Source organism: Phyllobates terribilis, unplaced genomic scaffold, assembly GCF_046119375.1.
Source record: "Phyllobates terribilis strain yellow unplaced genomic scaffold, ASM4611937v1 Scaffold_1__5_contigs__length_1240528914, whole genome shotgun sequence".
Taxonomy (NCBI): Eukaryota; Metazoa; Chordata; class Amphibia; order Anura; family Dendrobatidae; genus Phyllobates; species Phyllobates terribilis.
Window position 1 is genome coordinate 1,030,571,975 of NW_027362761.1, and position 23,015 is coordinate 1,030,594,989.

Genomic DNA, 23,015 nt, shown 5'->3' on the forward strand with positions numbered 1-23,015 from the left:
AGAGTGTGCAAAGCAGTCATCAAAGCAAAAGGTGGCTACTTTGAAGAACCTAGAATATAAGACATATTTTCAGTTGCTTCACACTTTTTTGTTAAGTATATAATTCCACATGTGTTAATTCATAGTTTTGATGCCTTCAGTGTGAATGTACAATTTTCATACTCATGAAAATACAGAAAAATCTTTAAATGAGAAGGTGTGTCCAAACTTTTGGTCTGTATGTATTTGAGTGCCTGCATGTCTACGTGTGTATATGTGTCTTCGCACATGTGTGCGTGCTTTCCTGCGTGTCTGCATTTTTGTGTGTGATTGAGTGTGTCTGTGCATGACTGCGTGTGAATTCTGTGTGTGCTTGCCTGCATGTGTATGTGTCTCCATTCCTGTGAGTATGTGTATCTGCGTGTGTATATTAGGGCTCTTTCACATGTCCTGATATTTACGGGACTGGAGATATCCGTGTCCACGTGTGTCATCCATGGGACACATACTTGCGCTTGGGAATCAGTGTACAGTTAGCGCTGTTCCCAAGAGCCGGGTGCTGAGTGCTGCCCTCATCATAGATCCCTGCCGGTGCTACGATCAGCAGCAGCAGGGTCAATGATGAGAGTAGTAGTCTACTCCCGCCGTGTCCAACTGTAAAAATAGGAATAAAATAAAAAAATCCTTATACTCACCTCTCCTAAGTGTCACGCGCTGTAATCTGTGCGAGCACTCACGCCAAGGAGAATGACTCCTGCAGCGAATGGACCCCGGAGCTGTGCTCAGTGATTGACAGGACACTGCTTGTTGAGTGCAGCTCCGGGGTCCACTCGCTGCAGGAGTCATTCGTCTTGGCGTGAGCGCTCGCACGGATTACAGCGGGTGACACTTAGGAGAGGTGAGTATAAGGATTTTTTTATTTTATTCCTATTTTTACAGTTGGACACGGCGGGAGTAGACTACTACTCTCATCATTGAACCTGCTGCTGCTGATCGCAGCACCCGCAGGGATCTATGATGAGAGCAGTGTTCAGCACCGGGTGCTTGGGAAGAGCGCTAACTGTCATCAGTGTGCGGGACGTTTTGTGGGAGGTGCAGCAGGTAAAAAACAGACATGTTAGCGTGTTTTGCCCACGGACACCACATGGTCTGTGGAAAATGGACACACTGACATGTGCACATTCATTTGAATGGGTCTACGTGTACCAATGTCTCTGGTACGCGTGGAAACTGTCACCGCACGTACTGACGTGTGAAAGAGCCCCTAGTATGTGTCTGTGTGCGCTTGTTTTCGTGTGTGTAAGCGCGCTTCTGCATGTCTGTGTGGTCTTCCGAAGATTTATTATATTTGGGGAGAGATGGGAGAGAAATTTTAGGAGACAGAATGGGGAGATGTGTGAAGAAACAGTATGGTGAACTAGAGGAGGGGTGGGAATGAGTGCAGGAACAGAATGGGGAAGGGATGTATGAGACAGTATGGAGAGTGGGGGAATAGTGTGAGGAGACAGTATGGAGGGAGAAAAGTGTGAGGTGACACAGCACAGAGACTAGGTAGTGTGGGGGAATGTATAGAGATGCGGCAGTATAGGGGAAACAGTGTAAGGGCACAAAAAGGAGGGAACAGTATGCTGAGGAGGGGGAGTGTGATGAAGGGGCACAGTATAGAGACTGGGCAGTATAGGGGGGACAAAGTGTGAGAGGACAGTGTGAAGAGGGGGCCCAGTATGGTAAGGAGAGGACAGTGTGGAGAGAAGGTACCATAAGAGGGGTAGAGTGTATGTCATGTTTTGTGCAGGGAGCATTGTAAGAGTTAGGTTTATTCAGGGGCTCAGTGTAGATATTTTTATTCAGGAGCATTATAATGACACTGTATCTTTAAGGGCATCGTGTCGGGATGTGCTGCAGAAGACCGGAGAAGATGGAAGTCTGCAGAGACGAGCTGTGGATGAGAAAAGTCATCATGGAGTCTGGACAAGAGGAAGAAAAGAAAGAACGACTCTAATCAGAGAAGACATCTCAGGTAAGATACCTGGATGTAAATGTTCCTTTGTGATACTGCCTTGCGTCTCATCAGTACTGTGGTTCCTGTATGGTCCGCAGTCTGATGATGACTGATCACAACTCCCAGTATCTCTATTGTTAATTACATACTGGGAGTTGTAGGTTTATGTGATACAAAGATATATGGGGCTGACCTGACATTACAATTCATGGTGGTTCAGATGATGTATTCATGTACTGATGTGTTTGTGCGCGTCTGTGTGTTAGTGCGCGTCTGCGTATCTGGAATAATATGTATTTTTGTAAGATTCTTGTATGTAACAGTGCATTGTGGTGTGTAATAACATTCATATGCTTGGGGCACCTTTACTAAATCTATTAGGTATCTTTCACATGTGTTAGGGAATTCCATTTGTCTTTCCACATTTAGGAACAGGCAAGTGAAATTTGCTAACCCTGACATAACTGTCACCATAGGGATGTGCTTGTATGGAGCGGGTTCAGGAGCTGAGCCTGCTCCATACCAGGCAGATGTCGGCTGTGTTACATAGCCGGAGTCTGCCTGTAACAGCAGTGATCAGAGCTCTCCTTGATTGCTGCTGTTTTGAGTATTTAAGTGCCCTTGTCAATCACTGACAGCGGCATTTAGATAGCACAATGGCCGGTGCATGCAGTCACCTGCTCTCTTCAGCCCCCTGTGACGCAGTTGCAGGTTGCTGATGGGTTGCCAGTAGTGCTGAGTGAGCTTCATTGAATGACTAACATGGCAGCAGCACCTGGCAACTAGTGCTGAGCGAGCGTGGTCGGATAAGGTGTGATCCCAGCATGCTCGGGTGTTATCCGAGTATCTTGTAGTGCTCTGCTAATATGCTCGAGTCCCTGCAGTAGCATGTTTTGCGGCGGTAGACAGAAGCAACACATGCAGGGATTACCTAACAAACAGGCAATTCCTACATGTGTTGCGTCTGTCTACCGCCGGAAAACATGCTACCCCGGGGACTCGAGCATATTAGCAGAGCACTACAAGATACTCAGGTAACACCCGAGCATGCTGGGATTACACCTTATCAGACCACGCTCGCTCAGCACTAGTTGCCAGGTGCTGCAGCCATGTTAGTCGTTCAATGAAGCTCAGCCTGAGGTTTGGCTCCATGGAAGTGTCACAATCAAGGTGCCGGACGTTATTGCAGCATGCTCACTTTGTAGGTCGTGGTGACTGTAATGTCTCCCTCCTTGCACTGACCCAATAACAGGAAGCGAGTGGCAGCATGGAGAATAAAATGTAATTTTCTCCGTGTAGCCAACGCTTTTCCAATAAGCAGTCTAACCAGGCTTTAAACCCTATTTACCTGCAGATTACCCCTATATCTGCAGATAAATAGCGTTTTTTCAAGTTGACAAGTTACCATTAAAGGGACTCTGGCAGTACGGAATGACTGTTCGAACAAAGTCCTGCCGCTTGGTGCTCCACAGCGCGGCCAATCATGTAATTGTAGTACATTATAGAAAAGCACAACAAGTAATAACACAGTTTATGGGGGGCTGTAGTGTGGGCCCCTAGAGTCAGTTCCCCTGGCGGGCCCTCGGCACCACAGTCCGACCCTGATCGGAAACCAATTGACCGTCCCACACACCTCAGATGGGACAGCTTCCACCCGAAACACATTAAAAAGTCCATTGTTTACAGCCAGGCCCTTAGATATAATCGTATCTGTTCTAGTCCAATGGACAGAGATGAAGACATTTTTAAACCAAGGCTACCACCCCACCTCCATTGATGACCAGATCATTAGAGCCACAAGGATCCCTAGAAGTCAATTACTTCAGTACTTGAGGTACTGAGAAAAACTGCTAAAAAACTTCACCACATCCTTCACAAGGATGACCGGCTAAAAACAATATTCAAAGACCTTCCCTTACTGTGCTACAGACAACCTCCAAATTTAAGAATCATCATGATCCGAAGTTCAATGCCCTTGGAAACACCAAGAGGAACTTTTCCTTGCAATGTGAAGAGCTGCAAAACCTGCACCCATGTAGTGACCAAAGACAGGATACAAATTCAACACACAGCAGGAATATAGGATTCCCGGGACATTCACATGTTCCTCTTCCAATGTGGTATACTTAATTCTGTGCACTATATATCCTATTGGGGGTCTATATGTTAGAAAAACAGGACAGAAACTGAGAGCAAGGATGAGGTCTCATCGCCACACGATTACAGATTAAAAAAAAAACAGGTACCGGTGGCCAAATATTTAAGTGGTACAGGACACAACATCAGCAATATGAAAGTTGTCATATTAAAAAGCAACTTTAAATTGCAAAAACATCGAAGGGTCTGGGAATACAAACTGATTAGGGTCTTTGGCACCCTGCCCACAGGAATAAATCTGTCAGGAGGATTTATGTCTCACTACAAAATCTGAGGAATCTGCTCCAGGCCTATGAGCTTACATGGATATTGGGACCATAAAACTTTCACACCACTAATCTAATCCAATTTAGGACTCACTCTCCAAGCTCAGTTTGTTTGTTTATTTAAATGTCAATTTATTATGCCATGTATCTGCTTTTCTTTTTTCTTGGTGTGCATGTATTTACGTTTCTTCATTTATCATGTTATACCATGTCTGAGGAAGGGACCTAAGTTGTCCCGAAAACTTGCCTTGTAACATCATTTATTTTATTTTTGTTAGCCATTAAAGGATATCATAACTACAAGATTTTCTGTTTTTTCCCACTGAGAGCAATCTTTTTTCAACTGGCTAACACGGTACCAAACCCCTTTTTTTCTTAATACTATCTTAGGTATGACAGATCACTACCCCCATTTGGTGGAAGCACTGTACACAATGGTCTTACGTCTGTGATGCTCACGCTGCTGTGATTTTATTTTTTACATTAGATTGGAGAGTTTCGCAGAAACTGTGAAGATAAAATAACTCACAGATATCAAAATCCTTGGTAAGTGCTCTGTACCAGAGCTATTGACTGCTAATATTATCATTAACCTTTGTTATAAAGCACCAGTGATTCATACAGCGGTGTGCGTTCACGGAATACTTCATTTCCACTGACATTTAGAAGATTAATTCTACATCACAAAGATAAGTTTGCAAGGCTCCAAAACAACCAGCATGTCACATTATTACCACGAGTCAATAGGATGACTCTTGAAGTCCCGAAATGATCATCATCTTTAAAGGGATCTCATTTATAATGACTTCTAACATGTAAGAACAAACCAGATCCTGATACTGTAATAAATAGCCGTGCTCCACAGCTTTTATGAAGTTTTTTTTAACTAGAAAACTTTTAATGGGGTTCTCCTCTTTGTTTAATGCCTTTTGGGGAAGAGGGTTCTCCAATGACAAACTTTTTAAAAGGTATCCTGTGAGTCCACAGTAATCAGCTGCAATCTGTAGGGTGGTCCCAGCAATAACTGTCTAGTTACCCTACAGGACCACCACAGGGGAAAAAGCGCTACACAATGCGCACTGACATCAGTGGACTCTTTATATACACTGTTCAAAAAAATAAAGGGAATACTTAAACAACAGAATATAACTCCAAGTAAATCAAACTTCTGTGAAATCTAACTGTCCACTTAGGAAGCAACACTGATTGACAATCAATTTCACATGCTGTTGTGCAAATGGAATAGACAATACATGGAAATTATTGGCAATTATCAAGACCCACTCAATAAAAGGAGTGGTTCTGCAGGTGGGGACCACAGGCCACATCTTAGTACCAATGCTTTCTGGCTGATGTTTTGGTCATTTTTGAATGTTGGTTGTGCTTTCACACTAGTGGTAGCATGAGACAGACTCTACAACCCACAGAAGTTGCTCAGGTAGTGCAGCTTATCCAGGATGGCACATCAATGCGAGCTGTGGCAAGAAGGTTTGCTGTGACTGTCAGCGTAGTGTCCAGAGGCTGGAGGCGCTACCAGGAGACAGGCCAGTAAACCAGGAGATGTGGAGGGGGCCACAACAACCCAGCAGCAGGACCGCTATCTCCGCCTTTGTGCAAGGAGGAACAGGAGGAGCACTGCCAGAGTACTGCAAAATGACCTCCAGCAGGCCACAAATGTGCATGAGTCTGCACAAATCGTTAGGAACCGACTCCATGAGGGTGGTATGAGGGCCCGATGTCCACAGTTGGGGATTGTGCTCACAGCCCAACAACGTGCAGGACGCTTGGCATTTGCCACAGAACACCAGGATTGGCAAAGTCGCCACTGGCGCCCTGTGCTCTTCCCAGATGAAAGCAGGTTCACACTGAGCACATGTGACAGACGTGACAGAGTCTGGAGACGCCGTGGAGAGCGATCTGCTGCCTGCAGCATCCTTCAGCATAACTGGTTTGGCAGTGGGTCAGTAATGGTGTGGGGTGGCTTTTTTTTTTTAGGGCCGCACAGCCCTCCATGTGCTCGCCAGAGGTAGCCTGACTGCCATTAGGTACTGAGATGAGATCCTCAGACCCCTTGTAAGACCATATGCTGGTGCAGTTGGCCCTGGGTTCCTCCTAATGCAGGACAATGCCAGACCTCATGTTGCTGGAGTGTGTCAGCAGTTCCTGCAAGATGACGGCATTGAAGCTATGGACTGGCCCGCCCGTTCCCCGACCTGAATCCGAATGAGCACATCTGGGACATCATGTCTCGCTCCATCCACCAATGTCACGTTGCACCACAGACTGTCCAGGAGTTGGCGGATACTTTAGTCCAGGTCTGGGAGGAGATCCCATAGACCATCCGCAACCTCATCAGGAGCATGCCCAGGCGTTGTAGGGAGGTCATACAGGCATGTGGAGGCCACACACAATACTGAGCCTCATTTTGACTTGTTTTAAGGACATTACATCAAAGTTGGATCAGCCTGTAGTGTGTTTTACCACTTTAATTTTGGGGGTGACTCCAAATCCAGGCCTCCATTGGTTAATAAATTTGATTTCCATTGGTGATTTTTGTGTGATTTTGTTGTCAGCACATTCAACTTTGTACAGAACAAAGTATTCAATGAGAATATTTCATTCATTTAGATCTAGGATGTGTTATTTGAGTGTTCCTTTTATTTTTTTGAGCAGTGTACATATAATGGATGGATGTGGGATACTTTGTAGTGACTCACTGGTCAGGCACATCGTACATAGATGAGACATAAGGTCTTATTCACATATACATGTCCATTAAAGTGAATGTCAGGAACTTTAACATTGATGGCCTATCCTTAGGGTAAGGTAATCAATGTCTGATCGGTGGGGGTGTGAAACCTGGCACCCCCGCTGATCAGCTGTTGCTCAGTTAGGGAGCTGCACAGTTCCATCGATGGAATAGTGGCCGCGGACGGGTATTTCACATCCACTCGCTATTGATTTGAACAGGTGGCAGATGAGCAGTACCTGGCCCCGGCCACTATTCTGTTGACGGAGCTGTACTGTGGAGCTCCATAACTGAGCAGTACCAGCCAATACCGGGAACAACTGATCAGCGGGGTTGCTGGGTGTCGCACCCCCACCTAGGGATAGGCAATCAATGTTAAGGTCCTGGTAAACCCCTTCAATTTGCGTAATGAAACAATTTTCATCCATGTGTCATCTGTTTTGATGAATGGCCCAAGAGTGAGGAGTTAATTCCCAGGTGTCTCTAGCAACATGTCTGTAAATGGGAGAGTTTGGGGCTCAGATTGGACCAGAGTGGGAGATATTTCTTGCTGACCTTTGATCTGCGTGGAAAATCAGATGTGTGAAAAGCACTAAGACTACAATAGTGTTTGTCATCTTTATGCCGTCCAGACCCGACTAATGATAAAAAGGGAGTAACAGTGTATATAACTAGTAGCAGAACTAGTAAAATCACAAGGATTCTTTTGGATCGATCTGAAAATGCACATGTGGATTAAAAAGAACATTCAGAATGGTGTTCATTATCCAGGATGCAGAACACATGGGTGTATGGTTCTTACATTTTTTTTTTACGTTTATTAAACTTAAAGGGATATTCCCATCTCCACGATCTATCCCAATATGTAGTAGGTGTAATAATAATAATATTAGCAAATACCTCCAATTAGCGAATCAAAAGAACTGTACTACATTTCTATGTCTTTTTCCTCATGTGCAGGCATTGCAGGACCTTAGGTATCCATGGTTATGTCCACTGATAAAGTGACAGTTAGTTATCTAGCTGCTAGTGGTCATAACCATGGATACCTAAGGTCCTGCAATGCCTGCACATGAGGAAAGAGATATAGCGAATCAAAAATACTATACTACATTTCTAATTGGAGGTATTTGCTAATATTATTATTACACCTACTACATATTGGGATAGGATCTTGGAGATGGGAATACCCCTTTAAGCTTTCTTAACACTTTCCTAATATACGCAGAACTCCACTATTTCCCCATCTGCTGAAGACAGTGATGCAATCCAGATCTTACTATGAAAACGGAGATTGGACTGTAAAAACTTCACGTATTTATATTAAAAAATAAATATTGATTAACATATTAAAAGCAACCTGTCATCAGAGGCATGCTGCCTGAACCACGGGCAGAAAGAATCAGAATCTGGCTGCGTGATTGCAGCCAGGTATGTTTTACTCTGAAATACTGCAGAGTTTCAGAATAAACTTACTTTGAATAGTCGGCCGGGACTGTGATTCACGGTGTCCGTGGTTCTGACAGTGTGAATCTGATGACAGGTTGCCGTTAAGAGTTAAAAACAAATTACGTCACACTATGATATCATTTGCAGTAGACTAGTAATGTGTGAGTCCTGCAGCTATTTCCAATGCTCTGACACCAAAATAAATGAATATTTTATTTCCAACAATTTCATAGTGCTGAAACTAAAAATGATGACTAAGATTGTGTAAAAATATTTGAGAGATTAGTTTGCAAAATGTTTTGGACTTCAGACTTCTTTCTACTGACTAGGAACAAATGGAATGCTGTATTGTGGAAGAAAAATATTTATGTTTAATTTGACCTGTCTGTGAGGATCAAAATCCAGATGGGATCTATTAGGAAACTTCTGTGATGTCACAGGCAAAAAAGGAGATACACATGATACAGCTCTCTAGGGCCACCTGCTGGCAGAGAAGGAAACTCCTATGAGGAGAGTGAGAGGAAGTGAGCGTTTCCTAATATACTGACATTTTTCCATTTTTCTCTACGTTAGTCTTAACCTAATGTGCAAATCTGTGATTTACTAGTAACAAGCCTTGCACCTATTAGAACAACAATAAAGCTGAGAAGTTAAAAATGACAGCATGATGCAGAAATTACAACCTATATTAAAAATGTCTAAAGTAGGGCGCCAAAAAGCTTACCCTGTAAATGCAGTGGTCATGTGCATGCTCAAACACTGCTTCATTCACTTCTACAGAACTGATGAAGATAACTATTTTATCAGTCTCATAAAAGTGAAAGCGCAGTGGTCGAGCATGTGCACTACTGCTCCATTCACACTGGAAACTTGGGACCCCTATTCTTGGGATGGATGGAGGACCTGTGTGCAATCTAAGTGTCACATGGTCTGTCAGTATATACACACCTTTTCTGAAAGGCCATAGAGGCTTTAACACCATTAAGAAAGAGGAACCACTAACCAAACAACACTAGAAGGCCAAGGATATCTCCAAACAAGTCAGGGACAAAGTTGTTGAAAAGTACAAGTCAGAGTTGGGTTATAAAAAAAAAATATCCCAATTTCTGATGATCCCCGGAGCTCCATCAAATCCATTATCATCAAATGGAAAGAGCATGGTACCACAACAAACCCACCAAAACTAAGCCTGGGCAGGGAGGGCATTAATCAGAAAGGCAGCACAGAGACCAAAGGTAACCCTGAAGGAGCTGCAGAGTTCCCAAGCAGAGACTGGATTATCTGTCCATACGACCATAATAAGCTGTACACTCCATAGAGGTAGTAGCAGAAAGAAAAACCTTTACTTTCACACGAAAATTGTAAGGTTAATTTTGAGTTTGCCAACAGACATGTGGGAGACTCCCCAAATGTATGGAGGAAGGTTGTGAGGTCAGATGAGACCAAAATTGAACTTTTTGGCCACCAAGGTAAATGCTATGTCTGGCTGCAAACCAACACAGCTCATCACTCCAAGAACACCATCCCCAGAGTGAAACAAGGTGGTGGCAGCATCATGCTCTGGGTACGTTTTTCGGCAGCAGGGACAGGGAAAATGGTCCAGTTCGAGGGGAAGATAGATGGTGCGAAATACAGGAATATTCTTAAGCAAAACCTGTTTCTGTCTGTCATGGAGGTTCACCTTCCAACAAGACAAAGACCCAAAGCAACACTCGAGTGGTTAAAGGGGAAACGTGTAAATGTTTTGAAGTGGTCTAGTCAAAGGCCAGACCTTAATCTAATTGAGAAACTGTAGTCAGACTTGAAGATTGCAGTTCACCAGAGGAAACCATCTAACTTGAATGAGCTGGAACAGTTTTGCCTTGAGGAATGGGCAAAATCCCAGTGGGTAGATCTGGAAAGCTCATAGAGACTTATCTAAAGTGATTTACAGCTGTAATTGCCGCCAAAGAGTGCTCTACAAAAGTACTGACTCTAGGGGGTGAATAGTTATGCACACTGAAGTTTTCAGTTATTTTGTCCTATTTGTTGTTTAATTCACAATAAAAAGAAAACCAAATGTTGAGTTGTAGGCATGTTCTTTACATGAACTGATGCAAACCCTCAAAAAAAAAAAAAAGTGAAATTCCAGGTTGTGAGATAGCAAAACACGAAAAATGTCAAGGGGGGGGGGGGGGGGGGGGGGGGAGTATTTTCGCAAGCCACTGTAGTATAATGCCCTCACTGTTGCCTCAAAACACAGTATAAGGACTCCACAATAGCCCTTAGACCGTATAATGGCCCACATATTATCACCCAACCGGTATAATGCACACCCCCACATTAGCTCCCAAGCTGTATAATGGTCCCACATTAGCTACAACACTGTATGATGGGTCCTGCATAAGTCCCTAAGCTCTATAGTGGCCCCACATTAGTTCCCACTCTGTATAATGGCCCCCACATGAGTCCTCAAGCTGGATGATGGATCATGCATTAGTCCCCAAGCTGTATAATGGCGCTTGTATTAGTCCCCAAACTGTATAATGGCCACCACATTAGTCCTCAAGCTGGACAATGGCCCCTGCATTAGTCCCTGAAATGTATAATGCCCCCCCACTACACTGTGTTCCAAATTATTAGGCTGTGTGCCCACGTAGCATTTTTCAAGCATATATGCTGCGGAATTTCCGCAGCGTAAACGCTTGAAAAACGCATGTATATCCGCACCCCATGGTCCCCAATGGGATTCCGCAAGTTCTATGCACATGCTGCGGATTTTTCCGCAGCGTTTATGCCGCGTTCAAAAATCCGCAGCATGTCATTTAATTTTGCGTTTCCGCAAGCGGAATTGCCTTTGTCCAATGCATAAAAAACGCAAGGCAATTCCGCATGTGGAAAACGCGTGATAAACGCGCGAAAAACGCGTGCGGAATTCCGCATGCGTTTTTCCGGGAGAGGACTTGCATTTATGCAGCAGAAATTTTCTGCTTCATAAATGCAACGTGGGCACATAGCCTTATGCAAATATTTTCTCAGATTTTCCCAAATTACCTATATGAATTGCAGTCATTGTAATTTTCCAGTCAAATAACTATTAGAGTACAATTGAAAGGTTTTTGTACAAACTGCCTATGATAACAGTATATTTTTTAAAAAATAAAAAACTCAAACTGCACTCAAAATGCAAGTTCCAAATTATTATGCACAGCAGAGTTTTCAACCTTTTCATTTTAATAAAGAACAAAAAAATGGTCATTTTTGAAATTATAAGCATTAGCAGGTTATTAGAAACTGAAATCAAATAGTTTTCAACTCAAAACTTTATTCTAGGTGATGTTACATTTGCACATAGGACCCCTTGCTCAAAAGGAGCTTCTGAACTCTCTCGTCCATTGAATTTGTCAGGTTTTGGATGGTTTCTGCATTGAGGACAGAATACCCTCCCAGAGCTGTTGCTTAGATGTGAACTGCCTCCCGCCATCATAGACACTCCTGATGATGATGCTCCAGAGGTTCTCAATAGGGTTGAGGTTAGGGGAGCATGGGGGCCACACCATAAGTTTGTCCCCTTTTATGCCCACAGCAGCCAGAGATGCAGATGTGTTATGTGTAGCATGAGACGGGGCATTATCATGCATGAAAATGATCTTGCTGCGGAATGCACGGTTCTTCTTCTTGAACCATGGCAGGAAGTGCTGTTTGAGAAACTCAACATACATTATGGAGTTCATCTTTACCCCTTTAGGGATCCTAAAAGGGCCGACAATCTCTCTCCCCATGATTCCAGCCCAAAACATTACTCCACCTCCTCCTTGTTGGCGCCGTAGCCGTGTTTGCATGGGGTGTCCATCAACCAGCCATCCTCCACTCCATCCATCTGGACCATCGAGATCATTTTCATGTATGATAATGCCCCGTCTCATGCTGCACATAACACATCTGCATCTCTGGCTGCTGTGGGCATTTATATTTTAATTTTTCTACTATTTATCTAGTGGTTAGAAGGCATGACAATCCATGGTCATATGTCATGTTAGTGTACTCGGACATCATAGAAAGCTTTCAGTCTCGCAGGACTTCCATCTAGGAGTCTTAATTGAGAGCCGCTCCATAAGAACATATTCAAACGTTCGCATGGATAGTCATTCATTAGTTTTGTATTTTTGCTCTACTGTTCTACTATGCCCCTCCAGCCATACCACTAGTTTCGTTTCAATAGTAAACCTGTTGGACAGTTTCACTTTAAATTACTTTGGGGAATGAAAAAAATTAATCCATCAAATGCTTTTTTTTTTATAATACAGGCAGCCTTTGCCCCGCATTCTTGATTCACAAGGATCTGGATCGCGATCAGCTCTAGCATGGACTCAGGACAGAGATATTGATTACTGCAATCCTGAATCGGAATGGGCACCAATGATTGAATAATACGATACACTCCTTGTCTAGCTCCATCTTTAGTGCAGGTAACCCTCTTTCAAATGCAAAGTCCGTATTACATTGTTCAGTACAGTGATTGCTACCCAATTTAATATTTCTTTCTGAAATTTCACATTAGAGGTTATATTATAGGCTAGGTAATAGACACCGCAGATAGTAAGAGCTTGGTTATCCAATCATGCTGTGAGGAATGTATGGAACAGGTCCAGTTCTATTTTTCTTCTGCAAGAGAAGTAGCAGTGGAAAAAATGAACCTCATAATTTGTTCTGCAATTGCTGCTAAATGCTGTGATACAAACTATGTAGTCAAAAACTGTTTGGCCAAAAGAAAGGAGCGTCATTTAACATTTGGATAAATAGTTAATAGGCACCATTCCTAGTGCCGTCAAGTTGCTAGAACAGAAGTTACCCCACTTTGGATATTATTCCCCTCAATGAATTAATCTACAGGTGTAGTGACTATTTTGGCCCCACAGGAGTTTTCAAGGAAAAAAAGTATACGCAGGTGTTGCACATATACATTGTGCCCAGCCTGTACTTCTGGAGACATGCACCCCATAAATGGAGTTGTTCTCGCTACAGTAATTCTAAACATGTGGATGCTCACTGCAGACTGGAGCACAATTGAAAAAAGCCTTGGACAGGCTGAAACGTCTTGTGTGAGTTGTGGAATAAATCAACTGATTATCAACACGTGAGTGCCGGGATTTTCTTTTCCTATGGAGCACATGGAGGGCTGTGCGGCCCTCCAAAGAAATGCCACAGAACACCAGGATTGGCAAAGCCACCACTGGCGCCCTGTGCTCTTCACAGATGAAAGCAGGTTCACACTGGGCACATGTGACAGACGTGACAGAGTCTGGAGACGCCGTGGAGAGCGATCTGCTGCCTGCAACATCCTTCAGCATGACCGGCTTGGCAGTGGGTCAGTAATGTTATGGGGTGGCATTTCTTTGGAGGGCCGCACAGCCATCTATGTGCTCGCCAGAGGTAGCCTGACTGCCATTAGGTACCGAGATGAGATCCTCAGACCCCTTGTGAGACCATATGCTGGTGCGGTTGACCTGAATCCGATTGAGCACATCTGGGACATCATGTCTCGCTCCATCCACCGTCACGTTGCACCACAGACTGTCCAGGAGTTGGCGGATGCTTTAGTCCAGGTCTGGGAGGAGATCCCACAGGAGACCATCTGCAACCTCATCAGGAGCATGCCCAGGCGTTGTAGGGAGGTCATACAGGCACGTGGAGGCCACACACAATACTCAGCCTCATTTTGACTTGTTTTAAGGACATTACATCAAAGTTGGATCAGCCTGTAGTGTGTTTTTCCACTTTAATTTTGGGGGAGACTCCAAATCCAGGTCTCCATTGCTTAATAAATTTGATTTCCATTGATGATTTTTATGTGATTTTGTTGTCAGCACATTCAACTTTGTACAGAACTAAGTATTCAATGAGAATATTTCATTCATTCAGATCTAAGATGTGTTATTTGAGTGTTCCCTTTATTTTTTTGAGCAGTGTATATACTGTATGTATACACACTCACACACACGTATATGTATACACACTCACACACACAGTACAGACCAAAAGTTTGGACACCTTCTCATTTAAAGATTTTTCTATATTTTCATGACTATGAAAATTGTACAAGAGTGTGCAAAGCAGTCATCAAAGCAAAAGGTGGCTACTTTGAAGAACCTAGAATATAAGACATAATTTCAGTTGCTTCACACTTTTTTGTTAAGTATATAATTCCACATGTGTTAATTCACAGTTTTGATGCCTTCACTGTGAATGTACAATTTTCATAGTCATGAAAATACAGAAAAATCTTTAAATGAGAAGGTGTGTCCAAACTTTTGGTCTGTACTATATATATATATATATATATATATATATATATATATATATATATATATATATATATATATATATATATATATATATATATATACACACACACGCACATATATATATATACACACACACACACACACACACACATACATACATACCTATACACACACAGTGCATTGTGAAAGTATTTGGCCCCCTTGAGCTTTTCTACCTTTTGCCACATTTCTGGCTTCAAATAAAGATAGAAATTTCTAATTTTTTGGGGGAAGAATCAACAAGTGGGACACAATCGTGAAGTGGAACGAAATTTATTGGATATTTTAAACTTTAACAAATTAAAAACTGAAAAGTGGGGAGTGCAATATTATTCGGCCCACTTGATTTAATACTCTGTAGCACCACCTTTTGCTGTGATTACAGCTGCAAGTCGCTTGGGGTATGTCTATCAGTTTTGCACATCGAGAGGCTGAAATTCTTGCCCATTCTTCCTTGTAAAACAGCTCGAGCTCAGTGAGGTTGGATGGAGGGCGTTTGTGAACAGCAGTTTTCAGCTCTTTCCACAGATTCTCGATTGGATTCAGGTCTGGACTTTGACTTGGCCATTCTAACACCTGGATACGTTTATTTTTGAACCATTCCATTGAAGATTTTGCTTTATGTTTGGGATCATTGTCTTGTTGGAAGATAAATCTCCGTCCCAGTCTCAGGTCTTTTGCAGACTCCAACAGGTTTTCTTCCAGAATGGTCCTGTATTTGGCTCCGTCCATCTTCCCATCAATTTTAACCATCTTCCCTGTCCCTGCTGAAGAAAAGCAGGCCCAAACCATGATGCTGCCACCACCATGTTTGACAGTGGGGATGGTGCTTTGAGGGTGATTAGCTGTGTTGCTTTTACGCCAAACATAATATTTTGCATTGTGGCCAAAAAGTTCGATTTTGGTTTCATCTGACCAGAGCTCCTTATTCCATTTGTTTGGTGTGTCTCCCAGGTGGCTTGTGGCAAACTTCAAACGAGACTTTTTATGGATATCTTTGAGAAATGGCTTTCTTCTTGCCACTCTTCCATAAAGGCCAGATTTGTGCAGTGTATGACTGATTGTTGTCCTATGGACAGATTCTCCCACCTCAGCTGTAGATCTCTGCATCCAGAGTGATCATGGGCCTTTTGGCTGCATCTCTGATCAGTCTTCTCCTAGTTCGAGATGAAAGTTTAGAGGGACGGCCGGGTCTTAGTAGATGCAGTGGTCTGATACTCCTTCCATTTCAATATGATCGCTTGCACAGTGCTCATTGAGATGTTTAAAACTTAGGAAATCTTTTTGTATCCAAATCCGGCTTTAAACTTCGCTACAACAGTATCTCGGACCTGCCTGGTGTGTTCCTTGGTCTTCATGATGCTCTCTGCACTTGAAACAGAACCCTGAGGCTGGGTGCCCACGTAGCGTTTTTCAAGCGTTTATGCTGCGGAATTTCCGCAGCGTAAACGCTTGTTAAACGCTAGTTAATCCGCACCCCATGGTCACCAATGGGATTCCGCATGTTCTATGCACATGCTGCGGATCTTTCCGCAGCGTTTATGCTGCGTACAAAAATCCGCAGCATGTCATTTAATTTTGCGGAAGCGCAGCGGAACTCCCGCCATTGACTTGCATTGAAGCACATAGAAACCGCGACTGTACATTTGTACAAGTGGCTTCTATGCGTCTCTATGTGCGGATGGTACCCAGTTCTGGAGGAGAGGAGACTCTCATCCAGACCTAGGTACCATTGTACCTGTAAAAAAAATAATAAAATAACAAATAAAGTTATATTCACCTGTCCAGCGGCTTCTCTCTGAATGCCGGCATCGCTTGAGGACCTGCGGTGACGTCACAGTCATGTGACCGCAGGCCCTTCACCGCTCTGTCTCGCGATATGCCGGCAGCCGGGAACCAGACAGGAACGAGTGCTGCTGCACACGCCGGGTGAGTATAGCTTTATTTGTTTTCATTTTTACGGTCACACTGTATAAATCCATGCTGTTTGCATGGATTTATACAGTGTGACCTAGTTGTCAAGCACTTTCCAAGTGATGCTATCGCCTGGAAAGCGCTTGTCAATCTGCATGCGGAAACGCATGTGAATCCGCATGTGGATCCGCATGTATTCTGCAGGAAAAACGCATGCACAATCTGCATGCATTTTTTTTTTGCCAGGGAGATGCAGAAATGCTGCAGAAATTTTCTGCTTCATTTCTGCATCGTGGGCACATAGCCTAAGGCTGTGTGCCCACGTAGCATTTTTCAAGCGTATATGCTGCGGAATTTCCGCAGCGTAAACACTTGAAAAACGCATGTATATCCGCACCCCATGTTCCCCAATGGGATTCCGCAAGTTCTATGCACATGCTGCGGATTTTTCCGCAGCGTTTATGCCGCGTTCAAAAATCCGCAGCATGTCATTTAATTTTGCCTTTCCGCAAGCGGAATTGCCTTTGTCCAATGCATAAAAAACGCAAGGCAATTCCGCATGTGGAAAACGCGTGATAAACGCGCGAAAAATGCGCGATAAACGCGTGCGGAATTCCGCATGCGTTTTTCCGGGAGAGGACTTGCATTTATGCAGCAGAAATTTTCTGCTTCATAAATGCAACGTGGGCACATAGCCTAACTATCACAGAGCAGGTGCATTTATACGGAGACTTGATTACACACAGGTGGATTCTATTTATCATTACCAGTCATTTAGGACAACAGTAGATCATTCAGAGATACTCACGGAACTTCTGGAGTGAGTTTGCTGCCCTGAAAGTAAAGGGGTTGAATAATATTGCACGCCCCACTTTTCAGTTTTTAATTTGTTAAAAAAGTGTAAAAATATCTAATACATTTCATTCCACTTCACGATTGTGTCCCACTTGTTGTTGATTCTGCCCAAAAAATTTGAATTTTATCTCTTTATGTTTGAAGCCAGAAATGTGGCAAAAGGTAGAAAAGTTCAAGGGGGCCGAATACTTTCACAATGCAATATAAATTGTATATATATATATATATATATATATATATATATATATATATATATATATATATATATATATATATATATATATATATATATATATATATATATATATATATATATATATATATAGTGAGGTGGCGCTATGCATCACACTGGGGGTACTCGCTTCACCGGATAAATTAAAGCACACATGCAACGTCTTTCCGGTGTTTCACAGTCCAGCAGTTTATTACACATCATAAACTGCACATAACATAGTCCATCTCAGTGGCTCACAGGCATGTTGCACATATAAAGTCCAAGAGCCTTTCCAGTGACTGATATGTCCACTTGGCTCCCGATACAGCCTTCAGCAAGGTAACAATATAAATGTCCACATCAAGCAGCATTTTTACCTTTGCCGGGTTTTAGCTGCTTCTCTCAGCTCGGTTCTGCCACTGCAGGGGCTTTAAGGCTTCCCAGACGTAGTCTCCAAGCCACTTGCCTGCTAGAGCACACCCCCTGGACCATTACAGTAATGCCGCAAGTCGCTGCATTACATATCCCCCCCCTCTGTTCAAAATTGTGGGGTTGAACACATAATATTATATACACAATCACATTATAACCCACAGTTCACACAGAGACCATGTACTTGACAATTGCGCTGCTCAGCCCCTGGAACATTAGTCATCAACATTAGCCCATTCCTTAAGGACCTACCATCTGTCATTGTCACTGACTTCGTCAAGTCACATTTCCAGGTCGTAACCTTGTCAGACCTTCCCCGCTCCCAGCGGTCAGTCATAACCTTGTCAGGTCTCCCCCGCTCCCAGCGGTCAGTCATAAAGCAGTGTGACTCACATGCCCTGGTATCTAAGGTCCGGTTTGACTCCGTACTGTCCCGTCCTCTATTGGGTCGTTTGTATGGGCCTCTCAGACCTGAGTTGCTGGAGGTCTCACTACCTCTAAACCCACGCCCACTACTCTCAGGACATCTTGAAAGGTCTCTAACTTCAGCTGTAGCTGTTCTGTTATTTAGGGGGCCCTTTCTCTGTCTGGTCTCACAATTTCTAGACGGCTGCCATCTTCTGTTGCTCAGGCGATGCTGCCTTTCCATTCGTAGTCTGGCGAGATTCAACTGTTCTACCTCTCGCAGGTAGGTCACTCGGTACTCCATCAGCATGCGTATATATGCAAGATTTTCTTCCGTTCCTACAGCGGAGAATAACACCATGCCGTCTTCATCTGGTATCCAGTCCTGACGATCACGTGGACTGCTTACTTTCATCACACCAGACTTCTTTACCATCATTTGCAAGACTTGGACATTTCTCCCAATGAGCTTTCTTACCAGAGCATGAGGCACCCAGATGACCTCTTCATGCAGACTTTGAGCTTTTCTCATAAGCTCCAGTTGTCTAATGGCTTGTTCCGTCTTCAACCGGACAAACCGCTTTGTGCGAATACATCGCCAGTGCATGTCACTTAGGATAGCCACCCTCTTCACTGTGACTTCGGTTGTGGACAGGACCACCAGTTGTTTAGCTTCTGAGGTAGAGTACACCTTACAGGCTCCCACGGCCTTCTTAAACTCTTCATGCACGGACTCACTGGTGCATTCTTCTATCAAATCCTCGGGTACATCTACGAGGCACTTGTACCGAGAGGTTTCTGTCTCACCAGTGGTCTCCAAACGATCATCTAGCTCAGGTTTCAGGGGCAACTGAATTTCAGCTTCTTCACCCTGTATGCTTCCCCTGAGCTGACTCACAGCTACAAATTTACGAATTTTCGTCATGACCACTTCCATTTCATATTTATCTTCTGTTAACACTCTCTTAGCTCTCCTTAGGTCCACCTTCTCATGGTATAAAGGAGTAAGTGCAACTTGTTTGCCCTTTTCCTTCTCCAAGAAGGCCTCGTTCACTGAGTGATACTTTGCCAGGCGACCTTTGAGCTCGAAAACTTCTTCCTCTAGCTCAGCTACTCGCCTCTCAGCAGCCCATCTCTGAAGCTCTTCCTGCTTCAACTGCTCCTTTAACAGTAGAGTTCTTTCAGACCTCACTGTCTCCAATGCGCCCACTCGGCTCTCAACAGCCAGTCTCTCAAGCTTCTCTTGCTTCAAATGGGCTTGTAGCAACTCCTTGATCTCGGCTCTAACATCCACCAAATCATCCAAGCTCGCCTTATTCCAGGAGGTATTTGCTTCATACCTCCCATCTCCAATGGCCAACTCCTGGCCCTGGTCTGTAGCTTCTCCGATAGACTCCTTCATCTTTTTCCGCTCAGCTTAAATCTTGCTGATTCTTTCCTTAAGGCACATCTCTGCCCTCTGGAGATTATCACAGAATGTCTGCAGCTCCTTCACCTGAGCTTCCAGACCTAGGGTCTTTCTGCGGAGATCATCATTTACATCACGGGTGTCCTGCAGAGTGGTCTCAATCACTTGGCGCCTGTGCTCTGCATCTGCCTTAAAATCCTCTAGTTTTTCCTTAACCTTGAGGAGATCCTCATAGTCTCTCTTAGTTTGTTGCAGTTCCCTATTGAACTTTTCATGCCTCTTTTCTGCCTCTTTCAGGATGGATAGCTCCCGGTCTCGCTGGTACAGAGAGTCCACCAGCCGCTCCTTCTCCTGCATTAGAGGTTTTACTTGGTCCTGGAATTGCTGCAGCTCCCTCATTAGTTCACCATGCTCCTTCTTGGATTCACACAGCTCCTGGTTGAACTGTTCGCGCGGTCGTTCTAGGTCTTGATCACGTCCAGAAACTTCATCCTGCAGCGCCCCTTTTAAGGCAGATAGCTCCCTATCCCTCTGGTGTAGACCCTCATCCAGCCTTTGCTTCTCCTGCATCAGCTCTAACTGTATCAGGGAGAAATGATCTTTCATCTCGCACAGCTCATCTTCAGGCATCGCTTTGTCAAACTGCAACCGAACAACCTCCTCTTGGGTTCTGCGGAGATCCTCTTTAATTTTCTGGAACATCTCCTTCCATTTGTTGATTTCCTCGCTGCTTTCCTCCAGTTTTTGCTGCCCATCACCCTGGCACTGCTGCCTGATAGCCCTGAAAGAGGAGGTGGCCAGTCATGACCAAGAGCTGGAGCCTGTCAGATCCTGATCCTTCTGTCTCAGTACTGTACCGGAGGTTGCTACAGGCAACGTCACCTCCTCTTCTGCCTCTAAAGGAGGATCAACACTTGGAACAAAGGCACACAGCATTACATTTTCTTTATTTTCACTTTCAGCAAAGACTACAGGAGCAACCTTTTTGTGGCCCTTACGACGTCGACGACGAGGGGGGGACTTTCTCCCCTCGTCTAGCCCCTCCTGACTGAACTCTCTTTCTACTTTCATAGCGTCACCGTCAGTTGTGGGGTCTGTCTCACTCCCCATGGTGTCGTGGACCAGCAAGTCACCTCCCACCTTGACGTCAACCCCTTCTAGTGGAGCTACCCCGTAATCAACGGTCAAATTGTCATTTTTAGGCCGTACCAACCCACAACCAGTAACAAATTTTGGTTTTCTATACTCCACGCTCTTTTGAAAATACGCCCCCTTTTGGACAACCACACTTAAACGGGGTACTTTAACAAAAAACCCCGCAACAGTCTTAGGACTCAGTTCACAACATCTCTTACCACCTCCCCGGGCACTCTGGGACAATACTGGCGCCCCCGGAGAGTTCACAGAATGGTCCACTGCCGCCATTCTATACGGTGCCAACAGCTCCTGCACCATGTCCTGTAGACGTTTCTCAAATACCTGTTGCGATTTTAACCAGCACTTTAATCGCTCAATAGCTTCAGTCTCATTTGCTGCTCCGTTCACAGCCATCGCGGTACGCTGTTCACATTAGACACTTCACACCGCTCTTCCCGGAAAATTTTTCGTGGCCCCACCGAGCCACAGCAAACCAGGTTTGGGTGCGACGACAATTTTCGTAACCCCGCCGAGTTACAGCAAGATTTTTTAATTTTCGTGACCCCACCGAGCCACAGCAAACCAGGTTTGGGTGCGACGACAATTTTCGTAACCAAGCCGAGTTACAGCAAGATGCTTACATCCACACTCGTCGTCCTGTGCCGTTACCCCTAGCAACCTGGCTGCAGTTGCCCGCATTCTCCACCACATGTGAGGTAGCGCTATTCATCACACTGGGGGTACTCGCTTCACCGGATAAATTAAAGCACACATGCAACGTCTTTCCGGTATTTCACAGTCCAGCAGTTTATTACACATCATAAACTGCACATAACATAGTCCATCTCAGTGGCTCACAGGCATGTTACACATATAATGTCCAAGAGCCTTTCCAGTGACAGATATGTCCACTTGGCTCCCGATACAGCCTTCAGCAAGGTAACAATATAAATGTCCACATCAAGCAGCATTTTTACCTTTGCCGGGTTTTAGCTGCTTCTCTCAGCTCGGTTCTGCCACTGCAGGGGCTTTAAGGCTTCCCAGACGTAGTCTCCAAGCCACATGCCTTCAAAAAGGCTACTGGTATCCTAGATCCAGCCTCTGCCATCCAGGCTTCACCAGGCCTCACCAGGCCTCTCTCTTCCAGCCTCTCTAGGCTAATGGTGTCCCACACACAGGTATCAGGCCTCACGCCTTTCACCCTGTTTCCAAACCACCAGGATTTATATATCCTTTAGTGCACACAGGACCCCTGCGATGATGTCACAGTCATGTGATCAGTCACCTGAGGGGAAGTAAATGGTCAGCTAGAGCACACCCCCTGGACCATAGCAGTAATGCCGCTGCATTACAATCTATATATATATCTATATATTCGTCTTATCCCGTCTGTCTGTCTTGTCTGTCCAGGAAATCGCGCGTCGCTGATTGGTCCGGCCGCGGCCAATCAGCGACGCGGGATTTGAGAAAAAGATGGCGGCCATTAGCGGCTCATCTGCCTGACGGAGGTCAGCGGCGATGCAGCCGGGAGATGAGGCGGCGCGAGGCGCTCATCTCCCGGCTGCTTGCACCAAAAGGACCCCGACTACCTCTTGAAGCTCATCAAGAGAATGCCAAGAGTGTGCAAAGCAGTCATCAAAGCAAAAGGTGGCTACTTTGAAGAACCTTGAATATAAGACATATTTTCAGTTGTTTCACAATTTTTTTGTTAAGTATATAATTCCA

At 44.4% G+C, this 23,015-nt stretch overlaps 1 protein-coding gene across 1 annotated transcript in view; it reads left to right on the forward strand.

Annotated features, from left to right (window-relative positions):
• SPMIP2 (sperm microtubule inner protein 2) overlaps window positions 1-23,015 on the forward strand; it is a 52,857-nt gene that overhangs the window by 16,520 nt on the left and 13,322 nt on the right. Inside the window, exons 3-4 of the mRNA XM_073656477.1 lie at window positions 4,892-4,950; window positions 12,889-13,050. Of these exons, the coding sequence (XP_073512578.1) occupies window positions 4,892-4,950; window positions 12,889-13,012 (183 nt within the window). The 3' untranslated portion in view covers window positions 13,013-13,050. The remainder of the gene's footprint in view (window positions 1-4,891; window positions 4,951-12,888; window positions 13,051-23,015) is intronic.